The sequence below is a fragment of the Gracilinanus agilis genome, chromosome 3 (genome assembly GCF_016433145.1).
Source record: "Gracilinanus agilis isolate LMUSP501 chromosome 3, AgileGrace, whole genome shotgun sequence".
Taxonomy (NCBI): Eukaryota; Metazoa; Chordata; class Mammalia; order Didelphimorphia; family Didelphidae; genus Gracilinanus; species Gracilinanus agilis.
In genome coordinates this window covers 14,630,503-14,653,170 of record NC_058132.1, presented here as the reverse complement: position 1 = coordinate 14,653,170, position 22,668 = coordinate 14,630,503, and the positions used below count along the sequence as shown (strand labels likewise).

The following is a 22,668-nucleotide window of genomic DNA, read 5'->3' as shown; positions in this document are numbered from 1 at the left end:
TTCTTATATATTTGTATATAAGATTTTAACAGAAAAATGTAGTGCAAAGTTTAACAATTAATTTGTATCCTTCATAATATTAGCTAAATTTGGATTTGTTTCGGGGATTTAAAAAAAATTTGTATAACCACAAAATTATATTTTATCATCTTTTATCCTTGGTATCCCTTGTTGGGTCATGAATTGTCCTCCAAAGCATTAGTCTGAAAAGTAATTTCTTCCTTATTCCTCTCATTTGCTTGGGATGTTATTTTTCTATATCTAGATTATTTATGCCATTGGAGAGTATATTGGAATAAGGTCTCAGGTGAGGGTCTATACCTCAATTCTCTCAAACTGATGTCTGGTTTTCCCAACAGTATTTGTCTTATTTTTTCTTTTTTAATCATTAAACTAAATTCTTTAACTTTAAGGAAAAAATATTTTTGAATTATCTAATGAACTGTTGTAGCTCTTCCAGTAGCTCCTTATAATTTTTAGAGAAGACTTTGTAGCTGGTAGTGAACTGGTGCTATATTCTAAGTGTGCTGATAAAATTTGATGAGGGTGGGGAGGAAAAAGTCTCTGGTGTTTCCCCTTCAGGTCACATCAATATAAGGTGGAAAAGTGCATTTTCTGGGCCATTGCTAGTAATAGAATAAAATATTCACAATAAAAAATGTGGTAACAAGAGAGAATAAAAAGGTAACTGTGGCCACACACTGAGTGAGCAGCATGGTGAGTCTAGAATTACACCTTCATATTTCTGAGGAAATTCTCCCCTGAAAAAGAACTCCCCTGAGTTCTTTTTAAGTGAAGGGAAGGAACAGGCATACACACCTTGTCCCTGACAATTCTTCTCCTGAAGCTGACTGCCCAATAAATACTATCAGGTTCTAGCCTTGATGTTTCCTGTGGAAGCGATCAACAGGAACTTTAATGTATTACCCAATAGGACTCTAAGATTCCACATCTACAATGCCTATCACAGTGAGGAGAGAACCTTAGAGAGTTCCCTGATGTGGCTGTCAGGCCAGGGACAGACCCTCCCAAATCACACCTATGAGAAGCAGGGTAGGCCTATAATGGTTTTGAGAAACCACTTCTAAATGTACTGTCTCCATTGGAAACTTATTTGTATTCTGTGAATCCCCACAAGTAGGGATCTGTACTTACAATTGAGCCAACACTAGTTAAAAGATTGAAGTAGACTTTGGAGGGCCGGCTACTTGAAATTTGGACCACAAATACATTTGGGGAATCCTGGTGTCTAATTGACCTTTTAGGTGCCTCTCAGAGAGGAAAAATACAACTTAGAGATTAAGGAAATCAAAGCTCTTACCTTCATTTTTCTTGTAGCAAGCAGCATATTCTGACCAACAGACATTTTGAAATAATAAAATTAAATCCCACAAATATTTTTCAGGCATCTTTACATTCCCTATTGTGATAATTAGATTAAGTCTACACTGCCCATCTTTAAATTTAATCACTAAAAGGTGAGAGCACCTCCAAATTCTAGGATGTCCTAACCCACATGTGCTAGAGTGGGCAATGAATGAGAATCAACTGACTGACCCCTAGGCATTCTATGAGAAAGTATCTACTGTGATTGGACACACAAGCTAGGGGAAGGCACAGGAAGTGACACATAAATGACCCCTTTAAAAAGAGGGAGTTGAGTGAGTGAGAGAGGGTCTGGTGAAGAGGGCAACTGGTGAAGGAGGTCTTCTAGTTTTCCTGGTATGTGGAGGAGTGCTGGCTGGAATGCTGAGACCTTGGTGAGACTGCTTTAAATATCTTCTTTTGAAGTCCTTGGTGAGTTTAAAGACTGACTGAATCTTCCTGAACTTCTCTTAAGGAACTTCTTTTAATAGACTCTGTGAATGAAGTTTTCCTTCATTCACCTCCAGGCTTCTGGTCCTCTGACTCTCAGCTGAGGGTTAATTAGGTCTACCTGGATTAATTAGAGCATCATAGTAAATTACCTACTGGGTTAGATTCTTATTTCCTTATTTCCTCTCTCTCTTCTTAATTGTAAATAAACTTCCATGAAAGTCAATTTTGACTTGAGATTATTCTTAATTGAAGATTGATAATAGTTCAATCCTCTGACAACCATCTTTTAATATATTGAACCCCCCAAAAGCCCTTTTTCCCCCTTACACTATGAGCAATGCTACAGATATAAAGACCTGAAAAAAAATAAAAAATTGCTTTCATCTGTTTCAATTAAGGCAAGTTTTACAAAAGAGAAGGCTTCATGGTAGAGTCCTGAATGATCAGAAATATTTTAACAGGCAGAGATGAAGGAGTTTGTTCTAGGTATAAGGGGGATGAAGAGAGTAGATTGAGATGGATGAGTGAAAAAAACACAATTATTGCTACAAAGTTTTCATTGAACACAAGAAACTTCATGTTTGATTCCTATTTAGGTCAGCTGCTGTCTTTTTGATCCACTTGAGTTTCCCTCTGCCTATCAGATGGCCCCCATGGACACCTCTTTTCCTCTTGGCATGGTGAGATTAAGGCTGCATTTCAAATGGACCTGGGTGGAATTGGTTGCTTTAGATAACACAACAGGTAAGAAATTCCTCAGGGACCTTTGAGGAGAAATGGTAAGAAATGATGTTGCTGTGGCCTTAATAGATAAGATCAGCATTAGTCAAACATGGGATCATCACTATCATCAGTCTATTTTGTACAGATTACATTTTTCTACAGCCAAGATGATAATCATTTATGAAGATAAAGATTCCCTCCTGAGCCACAGTTTTACCAAGATTCCTCACACCTTCCTATGCAGAATGTTGATCACCAACAGTCACTAGGATGTTGCCCAAAAGCCTGGTTATATCTATTTTGAAAGTTTTCATGGGCCTCTGGTATATTTTTTTACTTTTTTTATTTTTTAGAAAAATTTTCCATGGTTACATGATTCAATCACACCCCTTAGCCAACACACATGTCTACTGGTTTTAACATGTGTCAACGATCAAGACTTATTTCCATATTATTGATAGTTGCATTGGTGTGGTCGTTTCAAGTCTACATCCCCAATCATGTCCTCATCAACCCATGTGTTTAAGCAGTTGTTTTTCTTCTGTGTTTCCTCTCCCTTAGTAAGTTCTCTGAATGTGGGTAGCGTCTTTCCCTTAAATCCTTCATAATTATCCTGGGTCATTGCATTGCTGCTAGTACAGAAGTCCATTACATTCGATTTTACCACAGTGTATCAGTCTCTGTGTACAATGTTCTTCTGGCTCTGCTCCTTTCATTCTGCATCAATCCCTGGAGTTCATTCAGTTCACATGGAATTCCTCCAGGCAATTAGTCCTTTGAGCACAATAGTATTCCATCACCAGCATATACCACAATTCGTTCAGCAGTTCCCCAATTGAAGGGCCTACCCTCATTTTCCAGATTTTTGCCACCACAAAAAGCACAGCTATAAATATTTTTGTACAAGTCTTTTTACCTATGATCCCTTTGGGGTACAAACCCAGCAATGATATGGCTGGATCAAAGGGCAGGCATTTTTTTAGTGCTCTTTGAGCATAGTTCCAAATTGCCATCCAGAAAGGTCGGGTCAGTTCACAACTCCACCAGCAATGCATCAATGTCCCAATTTTGCCACATCCCCTCCAACATTTATTACTCTCCCCAGCTGTCATTTTAGCCAATCTGCTAGGTGTGAGGTGATACCTCAGAGTTGTTTTGATTTGCATTTCTCTAATTATTAGAGATTTAGAACACTTTCTCATGTGCTTATTGATAGTTTTGATTTCTTTATCTGAAAATTGCCTATTCATGTCTCTTGCCCATTTATCAATTGGGGAATGGCTTGATTTTTTTATACAATTTATTTAGCTCCTTGTATATTTGAGTAATTAGACTTCTGTCAGAGTGTACTAATGAAGAATATTGAACTGCTTGAAATCCAAAAATGAAAAACATAAACACAAAAAAATAACTGGAAAATTTGTTTTGCAACACAAATTACACAACAACTACTACTGTTCCTGTTTAAGAAGGTGACAAGACAACCACCTGGCAAGATGATAGACAGTAGGCAAGTATGAATACAGTACAGAGGAAAAAACAAAGAACACAAAAGCTATAAGTTGCAGCAATCACAGTACAGGAAGCACACAGGAATGGACAATCACAGGAGAACTGTAATCTTTATTAACTACTATGCAAGAAGAGGACTGGAAAAAAGAATTATGTCACAACTACACAAAGCATAAATGAGACATCACATCTTACAACTTCCCAAATACAACAATTGTCATAATTTTGTTACTGTGCATAATATTCTATTTTTTGGCTACAATTTAAGAACCTATTCAGAATATTTACTTTATAGTATACAAGATCCTTTTCACTTTGGGGAGTATATTCTATACCCATCATAGAACTTAACACATAGAAAGCAAATAACAAATAATTGCTGACTTATTGCTCAATACATGCCTATTTAGTGACCTTGTTAACACAAGCAATACAGTCAGTTTTATATGACCTATTCTTGATATATTGGTGCTGGTCCATAGAATTTGATCTTATTTTTCTTTTTAATATAAATCATATTTTTTTCAATTAATGGAAAGTTTCCCTCAAATGGAAAAGATGAAAAATAAAACTCTTGGAAGAAACATGCCTAGAGAATGATAAAAAATATCTCCAATGGCCACATCTAAACAAAATGTCTCGGTTGAAACTCTGGAAACATCACCTCTGTCAGCAGAGAGGAATAAAGTTTTATTAAGTCTTCTATAAACTTATATTCCCTTTCTAGATATCTAGAAGTAAATTTCTAATGATTAACTCCAGAATTTTCCACAGACATAAAAGTTAATTTCAATGATTTATATATTCTGCTTCAACTGTATATTTGTGAAATTACATTTTTGAAATTTTGTAGTACTTTATGCACTCACATATGTCCTTATTGAATTCTATCTTCTTAAATTGAGATTAATATTCTATCATTTCACCACCTTATTGCTCTTGTCTTCATCATTCAGGAAAGAAAGAGAGACAGAGAATGAGAGTGAGAACAAGAAAGTCATACAAACAGAGACACAGAAATGAGATAGAAATAGAGATGGATAAAAGAGACAGAGAGATCAAGAGACAGAAGGAGAAAGTGACACAAAATATGTATATATTTAAATAATAATTTTTGATTTCTAAGTTTGAAATTGAGGCTTGGTCTGCCCTTCAAACTTCTTTCACTATCTCTTTGTTCCCAAGAAATCCAAGAAATGATTTTACATTCCATGCCTCAGAACATCTTTAAAAAATGGGCTTATTGAAATTGAAGATTACAAGCTCTATGTTGCCTGGTAAACAATACTGGTTCAAGCCAAGAAAGTCTGCAGGCAGCAAGACATCATCCTTGTGTTCCCTATTGAAATGAGCTATGGAGATCAAAATGTTTTCAGACCCAACTTGATCTTCCCTTCCAGAACACCAAGGGCTATTAGAATCTTATGACCAGGAGTGACTCCTGTCAATGTTATGAAGCAATCAGGGAGGGAATGAAAAAAAATCAGTCCTCCTTCTCATTAGTTATTCACCAATAGAAGATGGTTAGGGGGTGGCTGTATAACAAGCTCCCAAAATTATATTTTATAGCTCAAGATGCTAAATATCTTTGTCTTTGATCACTGAGAGATCACGGACCAAATAATTTGCTGGTTATGGCTAGCCTGACCAATAAGTTGATCCTCTAATATGGAACTCAGTCTCTTGGAATTTTTAATCATATTGTATATATGATATATGTTGGTGTGTATGTACTATATCTTACATGTTTCTATTTAATAGTTCTTTATCTAGAGGTGGGCATTATGTTACTCTTCAAACAATGTTTCTGTTGCTCTATTTAATGTTCTTTTGGTTTTGTTCATTTCATTCTTCATTTCATTTTGGTCTTTCTATGTATTTAAAAAATTTACTTATTTGTCATTTTATATTGATCAGCAGTATTGTATAGTTACATTACAAACATGTGCCACAACTTCTTTTCCCACTACTCAATTGATGAGTATCCCCTCTGTTTTTCAGTTTATTGCCACTACAAAGAGTGCAGCTATAAATATTTTAAGCTGGGGAAAAGTTGAGGTTTTCAAGCAAGACTAATTAATTTTTAAAAACACCTTGTTATTAGTGGGAGTAATGCAGAAACTTTATGAATGCTTCTTGACTCAGGAACTGGGATTATTCTTTAAAATTTTCTTGGTGTTCCTTTGTGGCTGCAGAAGAATTACATAGCATTTGGGGATGAAGATGCAGCCTAGTAATCCAGCACTGGAACTCAAGATGGAGAAGATCTCCACAGCCACCATCATCTTCCCCTTGGTGCTCTGGTATGTGGGTAGGAAGGAGACCCAGACACTGCAGAACACAAACATGCTGAAGGTGATGAACTTGGCTTCATTGAAGGTGTCAGGGAGATTTCTGGCTAGAAAAGCCACAGTAAAGCTCGCCAGGGCCAAGAATGCCATGTAGCCCAGGACAGAGTAGAAGGCAATGAGAGAGCCCTCATTGCACTCAAAAATGATGTGCTCAGGGTCAGAGTGTGTGTCAGCATCTGGGAATGGGGGAGAGAGCAGGAGCCAGATTGCACAGAGCATGACTTGAATGAAGGTACAAAAGACAACAAGAGAGATAGGTGCTCTGGATCCCACCCATCTCCTGCTCCTGCTGCCTGGTCTTGTGGCTCTGAAGGCCAGAACCACAGTGATGGTTTTGGCCAGAATAGAGGAGACGGCCACCGTGAACATGATTCCAAATGTTGTTTGTCTGAGGAGACAATGTGTTGCAGTGGGAGGGCCAATGAAGAGCAGGGAGCAAAGGAAGCAGAGGGAAAGGGAGAAGAGGAGAATGTAGCTGAGATCTCGATTGTTTGCTTTGACTATGGGGGTATCTTTGTGCTTCAGAAAGACCCAGAGAACCAGAGCTGTGAGGAGAGAGAAGCAAACAGCTATGGAGGCCAAGGCCATGCCCAAGGTTTCTTCATAGGCCAGGAAAGTCAGCTTTTTGGGGAGGCAGAGAATCCTCTCCCTATTTGGATATTGGTCCTCAGGACACTTCATGCATTGATCTCTGTCTGAAGAGAACAAATAAGGTCTTAGGATGGCAGGTTTGCATACCTTTCCTATCAGTGGGCCCCAAATGGTTATTATAAAACTTAAAATTTCTCTAATTGATTCCATTGAACCTTGACTCATATAAGTGTAGTTTTGTGATCCTAAAAGTCAATTTAACTTCTTTCTTCTGAATTTCATCACTTGTAAAATGAGGATAATAATGGCACCTTCCTCACACAGTTATTATGAAAATTAAATGAATTAACAAATGTAAAATGGTTTGCAACTCCCCTAAAAGTGTTATATACAAGCTAGTTATTATATGAGTATTATCCTTACTTTATTAATATAAGACATCATAATTAAAATAATATATTTAATTATTTATATTATTATGTTTTAATTATATTTAGTATATTATCATGTTGTTATAATAATATATAATATAATATATTGTGTTATATTATTATAATATTTAATTATATTAAAATAATATAATACAATAATGATATAATAATATCCACTGTCTGTGGAGATGCAGTCCTTATAATTTTTAAAGATCTTGGTTCCTTTGCCTTTCCTGGTGATGGTTAGCACATCTATGATAACGTATCTAAATGCCATTAGCTGTTAACAAGATGTCTTTTGGGCTTTACCAACATGACTCTCAAATTCCTTGTATGGACCTCAACTCTGAGTGTTCTAAGAATATTGATGGAAAGAATTATGCATGTTTAATTTGGAGAAAAAAGATTCAGAAGAGATCTGAAAAGTGATAGTTTCTATTCAAAGGGCTTATATTAGAGGAATGTCTATACTTACTCAGTTTGGTGGGAGAGGGCTTTGCTAGAGAGCAACACAAGATTCGGCCCAGAAATTGAGAACAGACAAATTTAGATTCTGTGTGGAGGAAATCTTCATAATGAAAGTGATCTAAAAATTTAGTGAACTGCATTGAAAGTAATGGCTATCCTCTTCTTGTAGATCTTTAAGCAAAAAAGTGGATGATCACTTGGTTATGAAATAATGGGGATCTTATCAAAAGTTGGGGTCCTCCCACTTTTCAGATTTAATTTTTGTCCAGCCTATTAACTTACAAGAACCAAGTTATACTTCCCCCTAATGGAAAGAGTATATGGGCAGGTTGCTTCTCATTTCCTACCATTTAAGGTTATAAAAACAGTATTTTCCAGCCTGCTCAGGAGATGCACCTTCAAAAGCTAGCACTTCCATTGATTTACTGCTGAAAAGAGGGCATTGTCCCAAACACTTCCCTTTCCTAAGACTACTGAAAGAACTTCCTTCACAGAGGTTTTATTCTTGAGACATTACTCTTAGGTCAGATTATTTCCATAGTCTATATTACTTCCCATTTTCCTCATGTTGGCATTGATTTTCTAAAATTCTGTCTGCTTAGTCCACTTTGTCAGCTTAATATGCTCTTCAAACTATATTGGTTTCTTCTCAGAGATCCAAGACTTATGGTGCATGAGGAGAAACCTGGACCTGAATAAGGTCCATGGGCAACTGAAAGGCAAGGAATTTTCTGAGCAGTGGAGGAGGATTGGTGCCTTTTTGGCATGCATTATGCAACATACATGTAAGCATCCAGGAGAAATAGTTGACATGAATTTTAAAATGCAGTGGATTTGTGTGCAGTGACCTGGGTTTGATTCTTAGCTCTTCTTAATAACTGTGTTACTATAGTTGGTCACTTTTTCTTTCTCTTCAATACAACTAGGACAAAGATACTTATATTTTGTCATTGAGGTCTTGTAGAGAAAAGAGCCCCTGAAAATTATAAAGTCCTATGTTAATATAATGTTAATGTTAATGGTGATGTAGTGTAATGATCAGAGTCAATAGACATTTCTAAAAGTTTATCCCTGAATAATTGTGCCACACGAAAACTGGGTCAGAAACTTCCAATCTGGTGTATTTGAAATACACTAACTCTTACTAACTTTGATCACTCCTGACCCTCCATCTGTTTGATCTTCTTTCTGAGCTTTCTCCTAGGTTTCCCTTCATATCACGTTCCAAAGGAATTGAGTTTTCCATTATTAGAATATGACCTGAGTGTCCCCCAGCTTTATTTTGTTTCTCTGGATATGTGTTTGCTATGAGTTTTTCCACAGACTTACCTGTCTGGTTGGAAATCTGCCCCAGTGGGCAGGGTGTACAGTCAAAACAGCAGACAGGCTTTCCCTCCAGGGCTTTTATGTGGAATCCTGGGCTACAGACTTTGTTGCATCTGGAGGGAAGAGGCTACACAAAAAAACATTCAAAGTCATAATGATGTTGTTTGGAGTCAGCATATGCATGTCTTAATGTGGTTTGTTATCTAATTTTAGTTCATTTTTAGCTAAAAGGATGCAATATGATTTTTCTGCAAATCCTATCAATGCTGTTTTTTCATGGATATAACAGTCCTATTGCAGAGACTTGGACCAATTACCTTGAAAAAAAAAAGACTCAAGTCGCTAAAGGTCAAAGTAACTGTATTTCTTTCCTCCTATGGAGGAGAAAAAGCTTTTAGAATATGAATTGAGGTGTGGAGCCCCCTCCCCCACTACAATGGCATATGAAAGGTTTTGGAGAGGGAATAATATTAGTTACTAGAATTTATTATCAATAGAGTCTTTTTCTAAGACTATTTAGTACATGTATTTCTGTTTAATCATTTCCTTTGTATCTGACTCTTTGTGACCCTATTTGTGCTTTTCCTGGCAAAGACAATGGAGTGGGTTTCGATTTCCTTCTCATTCTCATTTTGTAAAAGAGGAAACTAAGAGGGAAATGGTTAAGTCATGTGGCAGGGGTTATGCATTTAGTGTCAGAGGTATGATTTAAAATCAGATCTTCCTGATTCCTTGTCGGTCACTCTACCTATTGAAGTACCTATCATACGAAGTATTGAGAATATATTTTAAAAGGATAATGTAGATACTACCCTCTAAAGAGCTATTTGAGTTTTGAGACTCCAGTTTCTTAGTATGAGACATAGTAAATCTTTCTCTCTGTGTCTTGCTCCCTCCCTCCATGACTCTCCTCTTTCTCCTTCTCTCAGTCTCTCTCTCTGTCTCTGTCTCTCTCTGTCTCTCTCTGCCTCTCTCTCTCTTTCTCTGTCTCTGTCTCTGTCTCTGTCTTTCTCTCTCTCTCTCTCTCTCTCTCTCTCTCTCTCTCTCTCTCTCTCTCTCATTGTGTAATGAAAGGGTAATGCTTAATTTTTTATTACTCCTACTTAAAATTGATCACATTTATGAAGTAGGAATACTGTTCAATTGATACAATTAGGATCAAATATGAATAGGGCTTATAAACTTTCTTGAATCAGTTAAAAACCCATCATTTGAATAAAAGAAGTTCTTAGAACCAAAGATTCTAATTGTCCATAAGTGTAAAGTTTAGAGTAAACTTGGTTTTTCCATTATAGGACTAAAATTAGACCTGAGTCAATGTGGCAGAGAATGGAGAATCCAAATGGATCACCAGCTCTACACACATTTTGCAGCAGATGTCCCAGATAGAAGGCAGTCCCAAGAAAATATCAGCTTTTTTTTTTTTTTTTTTTTTTTTTTTTTTTTTTTTTTAAACCCTTACCTTCCGTCTTGGAGTCAATACTGTGTATTGGCTCCAAGGCAGAAGAGTGGTAAGGGTAGGCAATGGGGGTCAAGTGACTTGCCCAGGGTCACACAGCTGAGAAGGGTCTGAGGCCAGATTTGAACCTAGGACCTCCCGTCTCTAGGCCTGGCTCTCAAACCCCTGAGCTACTCAGCTGCCCCCTAAAATATCAGCTTTTTAATAGACCTTCCCTTACCTTTCTATAAAGTTTAAACTTTCATATGCTGTTTAGTGAATCAAATATCGCTAGGTATGTGAATTAAGCTTCAATTATAACCAATTAAGGCAGGCAAAAGAAATTCATGTTGGGACCTAAACCTAAGCCTAAAGTGTGAATATTTACTAGCCAGGATTTCAGAGCAATTATAATTTTGTCTAAAATGCGATCTCTAAAGTGGAAACCACACATGGAATATATTTGTATTATCTTTGTAACTTATCAGACATCCAACCCAGATCTCAAGTCAAAAAATATCCTTCACAAATAATTTTTGAATGAATAAATAGCTGAATCGATTAGTGATTAAAAGCTTGTGTCATGTAATAAAAATGATTGATCCTTGCCTCTGACTACAGATTGTATACTTTTAGACAAACTTTCATTCTCTGAATAGTTTTCCTTCACCAAAATAAAACTTCCAAGTGACTGAGCACTTTATACTGACTTAAGCAGGGATCTTGACCTTTTCCATTATACTATAAATTCTATATTTGTCACCTTTTGATTTGATGACTATTTATTTCATCTTTTAGTGGCCTATGGAATTAAGGGATTTAGATAATAAAGGTATATAAGTGTGGGACATGAATCAACATATTAAAAGGAAATATTATTCCCATGCATGGGAAAACACAGGATTCTCTTCCAGGAATCCTAAATATTTAGAGGCCTGATATCACTTAAAGATCTATGGTACTCTAGAAACTTTGCTGGGTATAGAAGAAATTGATCAAGAATCATTAGCTCTAAAAAGAAGTTTCTGAATGCCCCTACTTCCTTTTTCTATGACTGCTATGGGCCAGGCTGATTCTCTTGCTTCCCCCTTCAACAGCTGTGCAGTGAAATAATCTCACTGTTTCTCAGGCTCTCCACCTAAAGAGAAATTCATTTTGGTACCCTTGCCTCAACATCCGCTCAGCTGAATTTGGCATAAAAACTTGATTTTCAAGCTGCTTCCTTCAGGGAATTTTTGTGCCATTTGAAGGAGGTGTGAAAAATGCTAGTGACTATTGTGGTATGCTATGTGTTTACATTTACAACTTTCATTAAAAAGAAATTTCAATCATTCTTCACCTCTCCCCATGTTCTGGGCCACACTATTGCCTTCTTCTGGATGATGAACTCTTGACCAAGTGGAGCCTGAGAAATAAACTCTCCCACTTTGACCAGAACTTCAGTGTCGTTACCAAAGGTCACATAGTTGAGAATATCATAGTTTGCCACAGAGTTCTTCTTCTCAGCCAAGACCACATGACTCCCAGCACTGCTGTTAAACTGGATGCTCTTCAGGAAGGAGTGGAGCTAAAAGTGAAGAACATGAAAAGTTCTGCAGTGAGTCTCTCAGGGATGGGTACTAAACTCTAGGGTATCTAAAATTTTTTATCAAATACTTGGATAAAAGCAGGAATAGTACAACCTTAGATTTTTCAATTGTCACAAAACTGTGATGGATTCCTAATAAATTGGATTATAGAAGCAAGATCTAAAAAGGCCTCCACAGATTAGAAGGTTGTGCCAAATGATAAGGTCTTGGTAGAAATATTTGAAAAGAGAAAAAGGCCAGCAGTGTCCTCTCAGTTGGATGAGAGTTGAGCTGGGAACGGATGCACAGAAAGAGAAATTGCAATGCTGATTCATAGTATTTGAGGTACTGCACAGTGTCCTGTGGTTTGTGAGTCTCCTTCCAATGTAGTCTAACAAGTGTTCATAACCATTTATTCATTGCCCTCCATTTCAAAGGCAATATATTGGGTCCCGGAAGTATTAAAGAAAAATTAAAAGGTATCTGCACTAAAGGAGCTTACATTCTACAGAAGACAACCACTTTGAACATTGAAACAGAAAAGTAAATAATGTGAAAGTGAATTTTAAAATCTTAACTGAATAAATCAAATACTTGGAAAGCTCCACTCTTTTAACTTAGTCAGGAACTCAAGGATCCTTTTGAGAAAATTTCACACCCACTGAGGCTGGGAAGTTTATACCATAGGCACTGCCCTCTGAGCAGTGCCAGACAAATTAAGAAACTATGGTTTGTTCCTGAGATGTGATAGACCAGCCCACAGTGAAAGGAAGTTGAAACCAGAGAGGCAGGAAGTGATATGGAGAAAACTGCTCATAAATGTCAGCCAAGATCATTCTTATTCATTCTGCTGCATTGGTGGTTTTTGCTGAAAGAGGGATTCTGCTGCATGGGTGTCTCTGCATTGGACTTCTGTGTTGGAGGATTTCTGCATTGGTGGCTTGAGGAATTTAGCTTTGAGTTGAGGAGACACTGGCTTGAGATACTTGTTTTTTGGCTCTTCTCCTGTCTTCAGTGGGATGCTCTCTTTGGTGAGGTACTGGAATCCAGACTTAGGGAATTTAGCCAGGCAATATTTTCTACTGCCTTCCTACATTTCCCACTTTACTATCTCTACTTTCCTTTAATAAAGCTACTAAAGCTACTAAGAATCTCATGACTTAAGAGGTAATTTTTTGAAATGGTGACCACAACAATTTTTTAAAGTCTTATCTTTATCAAAACCATTTTAATTATTACAATACCATATGATTCCAGAAGTAAGAAAATATTATCAAATAGAGAGGGAAGGAAGAAGCATTTATATAGCACCTCACATGTGCCAGGCACTGTGCTATGTTCTTTTTACCTATAATATCTCATTTAATTAGGAAATGAAGAAAGAATTTGCAAGTGTCAAGAATATAAGCTGAGCCTGTAAAAAAGCTAGAGATTCCAGGAAGCAGATGTGAAGTAGAAGTACATCTCAGGCTTAACTTAAGGGCCTTTGCAAAAGCCTCAGACACTTCCTAGCTATGTGACCCTGGGCAAGTCACTTGACCCCCATTGCCCACCCTTACCACTCTTCCACCAAGGAGTCAATACACAGAAGTTAAGGGTTTAAAAAAAGGAGTTACAGCTTCCTCTAAGGGAATTCTTTGTTCTGAGGTAGAGTTGGAGGTTGATGAAGAATCTGCTTCATGGACCTGAGACCCTGCTCTTAAATCTCTCTTTTTTAAATACCACATAGGTGAGTAAAAAAGACTGACTCTTTTCCTGGATTTTCTGAAGGGACTAGCCTCAGGAGAGGCTTGCCTTTTTGAGAGAGGCTTCCTGTCTGAAACTCTTAGATGGGCCTCAGCTCAAGGCTGAGGCCCCTCAGGCTGAGGACTAATTAGCCCTGCCTGGGTTGAAACAGGGGCTGGAGCAAATACTAAGCATGTTAGGTTAGATATCTTGCCCTATCCACTCTCTGACTTTCTTAATTTCACTCTCCTTTTGTTCCTTGTGACCATACTCTTAAATAATTTAGTCCAATCTTTTATTTTTACCTCTACACGTTTTCCTTCTTTCAAGTTTTTGAATATATCAAGGTTATGTTCAATATATTCAAGGTTAGTTAATACCCGGATCCCTTTAGTTAGGTTCATCAGAATAGGGATTTTGTCATTTTTGTTTTCAGTTCTTCTTTGGGTAGTATATTTGCTGCCATATAATAGAAAATTTTAAATTGTCAGTTCATTTATTGTCAACTCTCTAAAGGATGAATTAGAGGAAGGGGAAACAGGAATCAAAGATTATACTTAAAGAGGCTGTTTAATTCAAAAATCATCTATTAAGGGCCTACGGTGTAGTTCAGAAGGTCATAGGATTGTTCAATGATATCTAGCAAACAAATTTCACAGATAAATTTTGAACCCAGGTTTTCTGACTTCAAAACAAAGCCTCCATATGTTGTACCATGCTACTCTGGAGTAACTAAGGCTTCTGGGGAAAGGAAATATACCTGGTTCTGACTTCCTTAGACACTGGTGGAGGCATTGAGCACAAAGTATCAATGGTCACAATTTCCCTTTCAAAAATCTTCAGTGGGCAGGTAGTTGGAAAAATGAATGAAGTACCAGGTCTGGAGTTTGGGGGTCAGGGAAAGTTATTTTCATACTTTCAAATTTGGCCTCAGACACTAGGTAGCTATGTGATGTTGAACAAGTCACTTAACCTTGCTTATCTTAGATTCCTCATTTGTAAAATGAATTAGAAAAGGAATTGACAAACAACAAAATCTCTCCCAAACTATCAGAACCAGTTGAGTTTTATTCTTGCTTCCATAACTTATAACAGGTAAATGAAATAATTATAACTCTGAAATGGCCAGAAATGACATATTAGACCTTGAATCTATAGAGTTACTCACTGACCAATGAGGAGAGCTGAGTTATTCATCCAGTCTCTCTTTCCCGAAGTTGACAGTTCCCCAGTCAGATATTTGAAAATCAGTGCCTAAGTGGGAACTCTTACCTTCCAGGAATAAATGCCCAAATTGTTCGGATCTCTATTGGATTTCATTTCTGATCTCACCAAGAACATTTCATGAAGGGCCCAAGCTACAGCATATACAGCATTGTAGACAGTGTAACTCTGGTGAGACATAGTCATGTCTAAATAACTCAATCCAAGTGTGTCCAAAGAAGCATTTGGTGAACAGACAGCTCCATCTCCTTTTCCATGTTTAGATGTACATCCAAAAGCTGAGTTCCAGAAGTTCTGAAGGAAGATATCCTCTGGGTATTTGGCAGGGTTAATGGTTTTCAGAAAATATTTGAAATCAGGAATCTTACTTGTCTGCTCTGAGAATATCAAAGTTCCATGGAAATTATCAAAATAGACAGAACCTGGTTTTTTGGCAATATCCCAATGACTGCTGGTGATCCACATTCTGTATAGGAGGGTCTGAGGAACCTCACTAAACCTCATGGTCAGTAGTGTATCTGTATTTCCATAAATTACAATCACCCTGGCTGCAGAACTAGACAGTTTTTTTATAAAATAAGAAAGAAAGTGAGTATCATCTGTGTAACCAGTAAAAATGTTCTGAATAAAAGCGACACAGACATCATTTCTGGCCATTTCTTCTTGAAGGTCCCTGAGGAATTTCTCACTTCTTGAATCATCTGAGGCAACCAATCCCACCCAGGTCCATTTGAAATGCAGCATTAATCGAACCATGGCAAGAGGAAGAGAGGTGTCCCTGGAGGCCATCTGATAGACAGAAGGAAACTGGACTGGGTCACTCAAGAGCGGGTCAAAGAGACCATAGCTGATCTGAATAGAAACCAAACATGAGCTTAGTGAATGCATTCTATGAATGTATTTTTTCAGCCTCCTTTCTCAACTCACTATCTTCATCCTCCTTTACCTAGTTTAAGGTTTAAATTAATATTAATAACTCCAGATAATATTTTATGAGATTTATTAGTAATCGCTTGAAGTAGAAGAAATAAAAATGGAAGTATAAAGTTTAAGTAAGGCTATGTGAGTAAACTTTCCTGCCAAGCTCTCCCTCTAGCCTCCACAACTGTGTTCTGGGAAGAAAGGAGAGAGAGGGGTGGATTTACACAAAACTTCATCTTCAGTGCATTCATATGTAACATACACACATAAGGTAAGGATGCAAATGGGATGGGATAAGATTGTTCTGCAGAGCAAATTCCATCTACACTGGAATGGTGTAATTCTTCATCTCTACTTATTAAAATACTTTTGACCATTCTGGCCTCCCTCTAGAAGGTCATCTCCTTCATAAAACCTGACCTAGCTCAAACAGATATAATTGCTTTCTTACTTTTTAACTTCTTTGTATCCCTAACACGGTGTACAGAGAGTTCCAAATATTTGGTGTTTTACAAATATTTGCAAGATTTAATTTTATTATTTCACAAATCCTGTAGGTCACAATATGCTACTTCCTACAAGAGATGGGGGGAAGTATTTTGATCTCCTTGATATCTGAGTTTCCTTTTTCTTCTCTGAGAGACAAAGTAAATTAGACACCAAAATTCTCCAAAGCTTCTTGGAGCCTGATTTTCAAGTAGCAGACCCTCCAAGCTTGTCCTCGGTAACCTCTAACCAGTCCAGTCTGAATTGAAGGTATGAATTCCTACCTGTGGGATCCTATAGAGCTCAAGTAGGGTTCCCATGGACACAGTCAATTCAGAAGTGGCTCCTCCAATGACTGCCACAGACTTGCCCTGCCTCTTACAGCTGTAATTTGGAATGGTCTGTCCCTGGCCTGATAGCCACATCAGGGAGCTCTCCAAGGTTCTGTCATCATTGTGATAGGCATTGAAGATGTGGAATCCCAGGGTCATATTGGGTAACAGATTGGAGTTCCTGTTGATCTCTTCTACAGCAAATATTAAGGCCAGGACCTGATAGTAATGTTTGAGTTGCCACCTGCAGTGGGAGGGAAATTGTTAGGGACAAGATATGTTTTTAATCCTACCCTCCCCTTCAAATGGAACTGAAATTTTTAAATGGAGAATTTCCTCAGTCATAGGAAGGTATAATTCTGAGTACACATTGCTACTCACTCAGTGTTGGGCCCTAACTACCTTTCTAACCTCTCCTGTAACCTCATTGTTATATTCTCATTATTTTTTTTACTCTCAGGGACTCAGATGCCGCCAGAGCTTTGACCATCCTAAACCCTATCTGATCTCAATGATGCAAGGGCAGTATTGGAGACTCTTTCTATCCCTAAACACCTTCCTCATCATATTTAGAACATCATAGCAGTTTTCTACGAACTACCAAGTCATTTCGAACAATTGTTGTAAGAACAACTGAAATTCTTTCCATAACCAATAAATAAATTATCAAAAATTGGATCAATTGAGTACAAACATTAATAAAGAAAAATATAAGAGAAATACTATTGTGAATTCTAAACATTATTTTGTTTGAGATAACAAAAGATACCCTCACCTCAAATCATATCCAAATATACAGTCCAGTGGGATACATAAAATAGATATTAAAATGTCACAAAAGTGAGGAATATTAATTCTCAGATGTGTAAATTAGAGAATAGTTCATGACCAAATAAGTGGTATAGAGTATAAATATAACAAAATGGAAAATTTTTACTACATCAATCAACTAAGATTCTTTTCCTCACAAATAAATCCAATATAGCTATGATTACAAGGGAAAATTTTAACAGAAAAAAGTACCTGTAGTAGATTGTTAAAAAGTTTTATTTCCAATGTATGTAAAGAATTGATCTAAGTTTTTAAAAACAAGATCCATTCCTCAATTCATGAATTTCAAAGAATTTTAACAGGCAGTTCTCAAAGTAGGAATGCTAAGCTATCCAAAGACATAGTTAAAATTCTCCAAATAGCTAATGATCAGCAAAATGGAAATAATAGCAACTGAATTTCTACTTCAAATCCATCATATTGGCAAAGTTGAAAATGGGAAAATGAATGTGGGAGGGGATGTAAAGTAGCATTGTTATACTATTGCTGGTACTGTAAACTGATCTAGACCATCTAAATAGCAATTTGTATCCATGGCTTTCTCTTTCTCTCTAATATGTGTGTATGTATGTGTATACACACATGCATCTATATATTCTATTTGTAGTGGCAAATATCTGGGCATTAAAGAATGTCCATTGATAAGGGAATGACTGAACAAATTATGGTACAGGGATAAAATAGAATATATTTGTGCAATAGAAAATGGTGATAAACGATTTCACAGAAATGCCAGAAGCCTTGGACAAACTGCTGTAGTATGAGGACAGAAGAACCCAGAAAATAACTTATACTTTAACTGAAGTATTATAACAATAAATAATCTTAAAATCTAAAGAACCCTGAGCATACAATGATCAACAATGATTATAGAGGACTGATTATGGAGAATGTACCCGCTTCTAAACAGAAAGATGGTAAATATCTCTCTAAATTATGACATTCATTCTTGGATACAGTCAAAATGGGAATTTGTTTTGCTTGATTACTCTTAATTTTTCTGAGTATTTTCACTATTTTCCTTTTTTGCATGGGAGATTATAGGTGATAGAGAAAGAAAATAACTGTTTGGTTAGTGAGAAAACTAACTAAGACAAAATAGAATAAGTACTTACTGATAATGTTTTACAATACGTTCAGGGTTCACCCAAAACCATTTCCAATATGGGAATTTCTGCCATTTATATATAAGTAGAGGAAAAAATCCTCCAACAACAAGATCTCCATCTTTATGGTAAGTGGGGCTGAAAGTCCTTTCTACATGGCAGACGGTCCCTCTGCCCACAGAGAGTATCAAATGCAGGAGCAAGAAAAAGCAAAGTTGTAAGAACATCAAATAGGCAACTCTTTAGCTCAAAGCAAAAGTCCACTTGCTTTCTCAACAAGTTTGCGATGTGCTATGGGAAAAGGAGGGCAACAGCACCTAGATCAGCTTCACAAGCCTTGGGATGGGACACTGTTCTGCAGAGGATCTGTCTCTTTCCTTTCTCTTTCAACCTCTTTCAAACCTCTTTTAAGGTTTGTTTGGCCCCTCACAGTCGTGCAGACACAATGCAATACGATTCTGGCCAATGATCAAGCCAGAGGTATTGCTGGGTAAACCAACTTGTATTTATGATGAACTAAGGCTTAGATAATTATAAAGAATTGCCCTTGCTATTGGATATGGATAGGATCATCTGTTTGCTTCCCCCTATGCAGAGAGAACTCAATCAGTTAGGCACTCAAGGGGCCTTTGCTGCTTGGGGCTCTGCACCTGTGTCCCTGGGTCTGAGTGAAAAACATGTTTTCCCCCTTCCTCCCAACTCCTGGATCCTCAGAATGGGCAATTGGGACAATGTGGATTGGAGCCTCTTGAGTTTTTCAGAGTAGGGAACTTCCTATGTAAACATCAAACTTCTGCAATGACTCTGGTCTTGAATGAGTTTCATCAAAGAAGACTTTGTTAGAGGTGACATGGTCAGAAAGTGGTAGTAAGTGAATGGTTAAGAGTTAGATGATCTCAGCCTCCTTGAGATGGACATTCAATTATTATTTGGACAATGTTTCTGTTGTGCTATATAATGTTCTCTTAGTTTTATTTATTTCATTCTTCATTTCATGTTGGTCTTTTCATGTTTTTTAAAAATAGGTCTATTTGTAATTTCTTATTGGTCAATAGTATTTCGTTACAAACATGTGCCACAACTTCTTTATCAATTTCCCAATTGTCGAATATCCCCTCAATTCCAGTTCTTTGTCACAATAACAAGCAGATATAAATGTTTAAGAACTTATAGATTCTTTTCTTTTTTCCCTTGATTGGAAACAGACCTAACAGAGGTATTGCTTGGCCTAAGTGTATACACAGTTTTATAAATCCTAGGCCATAATTTCAGATTGTTCTCTAAGATGGTTGGATAAGTCCATAGTTCCACCAACAGTGTATTAGTGTTCCTATTTTGTGACATTCCCTCCAACATCTGTCTATTTATAATTCAATCTCCTGAACCTGTTCATAAGCATAATAAAAGCTAGTTTTTTCCTTCATAATTTCATATTTATTCAGCATCAGTTTTCTATCACTGGAACATAATAGGGAGATATTTCTCTTCTGTCAAGAGGATAAATGGAAAATAAACACAGAGAGAAGGTGCTAGCATTAAGGGGGACCTTCAATGGCTTCTTATCAAAGGTGAGATTTTAGTTGAGATTGAAGAGAGACAGGAAAGTCAGAAGACAGAAATGTATTTTATTTTATGCATAAAAAAGATGGTGAGAGAGGGGTTCCATGGGCTTCAGGACACTGCCAAAGGCATCCAGGAAGCAAAGAAGAGTAAAGCACAAGTTGCTGAGGATACAAAGAAAACATTGAAATCAATTTCAATCTTTAGAAAAGAGTTTATATTCTATCAGAGGAAACAACAAGTATAAATAAAAGCAAGTTATAAATTATACATTAAGTAAATTCGAGGTCTTTTTAAGAGTGAGGGATATATTAGCAACTGGGGAAATCAGGAAAATTCTTCCCTTCTCATGTAGGGGGCAATCAAGATGGGCTTTGAAGACCATGATGACTTCGAAGAAGATGGAATTCATTCCAGAAGTGGGGTACTCAGCCACTGGAAAGGCATAGATATGTAGAATAGTAATGTCAAGGATTAACAAGTTTCTGATGGTTTTGTGTTATTTGGAAAATGGGACATCAGGATTGATCTGATGAAGTGGTAACATAAGCCTTGGAAGCCATGCACAAGAACATTTAAATATTAGTGAGTCCATGCAGGTAACAATACATGTGTTATCAAAGATATGTCCCTATTTACATTCCAAGAAGTTGATGATATTCATAGGCAGCAGTTTTCCCACATCGTTCAACCTCAAAAACCATTTTCATTTTTTCTTGAAGCAGTATAAAAGTCTGTAACTTCCTCTTCTTTCTTGGAACTTCAGTCTATCCAGCTCCTCACCACACGTGTGATGAATTCTCTCTTTTAAAGGAAATAAATAATTTGTCTGAGCACTCTGGCTCTTTTGCTTTTCAGAGATACAGGATAAGTGTTCTCTCTTTTTAGAAGGTTAATAGGTTGTTGTGCTTGAGGAACAGTGACTTCATTTTGTGAGACCAAAAATGGTATGGAGTAGAAATGATATCTAGGAATATTGTGGGAGAGCTCTGAAGTAAAACCCTGGGTTCAGGACATGTTACCTTTTGACAGAATGCAAGATTCTAAAATTTACCTTAAAATAAAAAGACATACATTATATTGAATTTAAGTTAAATGGAATAGAATGGCTGAGGGAGGCAATGTACAAGTGTAATATGTCTCCAGAGAGATGGAATTTGGGATACTTATTCTCTCCTGAAAACAGGGCTTGCATGGCTAGATATGGGATGATGATGACATATTACTGGGTCTCTGGAACCTGAGATAGGTGATGTGGTTATGTCCTATGCCTCAAAGTCAAAAGGGGGTGAACTATCCCATTTTCTCATCAAGAATGAGGGGAGAGGCCAGACTAGATCTTCCTCTCAGCTCAAAGTCACTTTTCCTCAGCACTGCAGGAATGCAAGGAAAAATGAATCTTTTATGAGCTCTCTGACCTGGTACACTTTCTGGAGTTTTGGGGTGTCTTAACAGAAGCCTATATCCCCATAGCAGGAAGACTCAAAAAGGAAGCCCACTTGTGAAGGGAGTTTATATGTTTCTCTCTCCCATACCCAAAGAAAGTGCTGTAGATAATCCTTTCTAATGCTACACATTGTCAACATCAAAAAACACAAAACCTGGGGGCAGCTGGGTAGCTCAGTGGATTGAGAGGCAGGCCTAGAGATGGGAGGTCCTAGGCCTCAGACACTTCCCAGCTGTGTGACCCTGGGCAAGTCACTTGACCCCCATTGCCCACCCTTACCACTCTTCCACCAAGGAGCCAATACACAAAAGTTAAGGGTTTAAAGAAAAACAAAAACAAAAACAAAAACAAAACAAAACAAAACACAAAACCACCAAAGTTTGAACAAGTCTTTAATCAGGACAAGGAAGATAATGCTCAGATTCAGCCACTACACAGAGTCAGGAGATAAATATTACACAGAGCCAAAGTTCTGGGACTCTGGGAACAATGTCTCTGGGAAAATGAACCTTGAAAGGAGATTTTCTGGGAAGTAAAAGAACTTGGGATCTTATATACCTTTTGGGGGAATATAGGACAGGAAAGTTCAATTGATTAGCTTTATAATGGACAAAAGGAAAGAAGTCCAGGGCTCATTAAAGGGAGAGGCTAATGCTTTAAAAAGGGATACATAAAAAGGGATAGGAAGGGACTGGACTACTTGGGAGATATCTTTGATACAAAGGGAGAAACTTTGAAGACAAAAGAGCACATAAGATTTGATTATATCTACTAATTCTATATAAGATGAGATCATTGGAGACTTTAACC

At 37.2% G+C, this 22,668-nt stretch overlaps 2 protein-coding genes across 2 annotated transcripts in view; one reads left to right on the top strand and one right to left on the bottom strand.

The window, feature by feature from the left end:
- Positions 1-22,668, top strand: part of LOC123240770 (zinc finger protein 91-like) — a 730,881-nt gene that overhangs the window by 462,367 nt on the left and 245,846 nt on the right. The gene's annotated exons all lie outside the window — the stretch shown is intronic.
- LOC123239892 (vomeronasal type-2 receptor 26-like) lies at positions 6,195-19,078 on the bottom strand. The gene is made up of 6 exons (XM_044667216.1): positions 18,861-19,078; positions 16,867-17,158; positions 15,224-16,027; positions 11,998-12,225; positions 9,220-9,347; positions 6,195-7,095 (listed from the first exon to the last, which is right to left on the bottom strand). Exons 1-6 carry the CDS (start codon positions 19,076-19,078, stop codon positions 6,195-6,197), a joined length of 2,571 nt encoding a protein of 856 aa, XP_044523151.1.

Excerpts from the sequence above, each read along its gene's own strand:
- LOC123239892 (XM_044667216.1), bottom strand. The coding sequence starts at position 19,078 with ATGTTCTTACAACTTTGCTTTTTCTTGCTCCTGCATTTGATACTCTCT. Across the intron at positions 9,348-11,997 it reads GGCCCAGAACATGGGGAGAG|CCTCTTCCCTCCAGATGCAA; the intron begins GTGAAGAATGAT and ends TTTTTTGTGTAG. Across the intron at positions 7,096-9,219 it reads ATTTCCAACCAGACAGGTAA|AGATCAATGCATGAAGTGTC; the intron begins GTCTGTGGAAAA and ends CTCTTCAGACAG.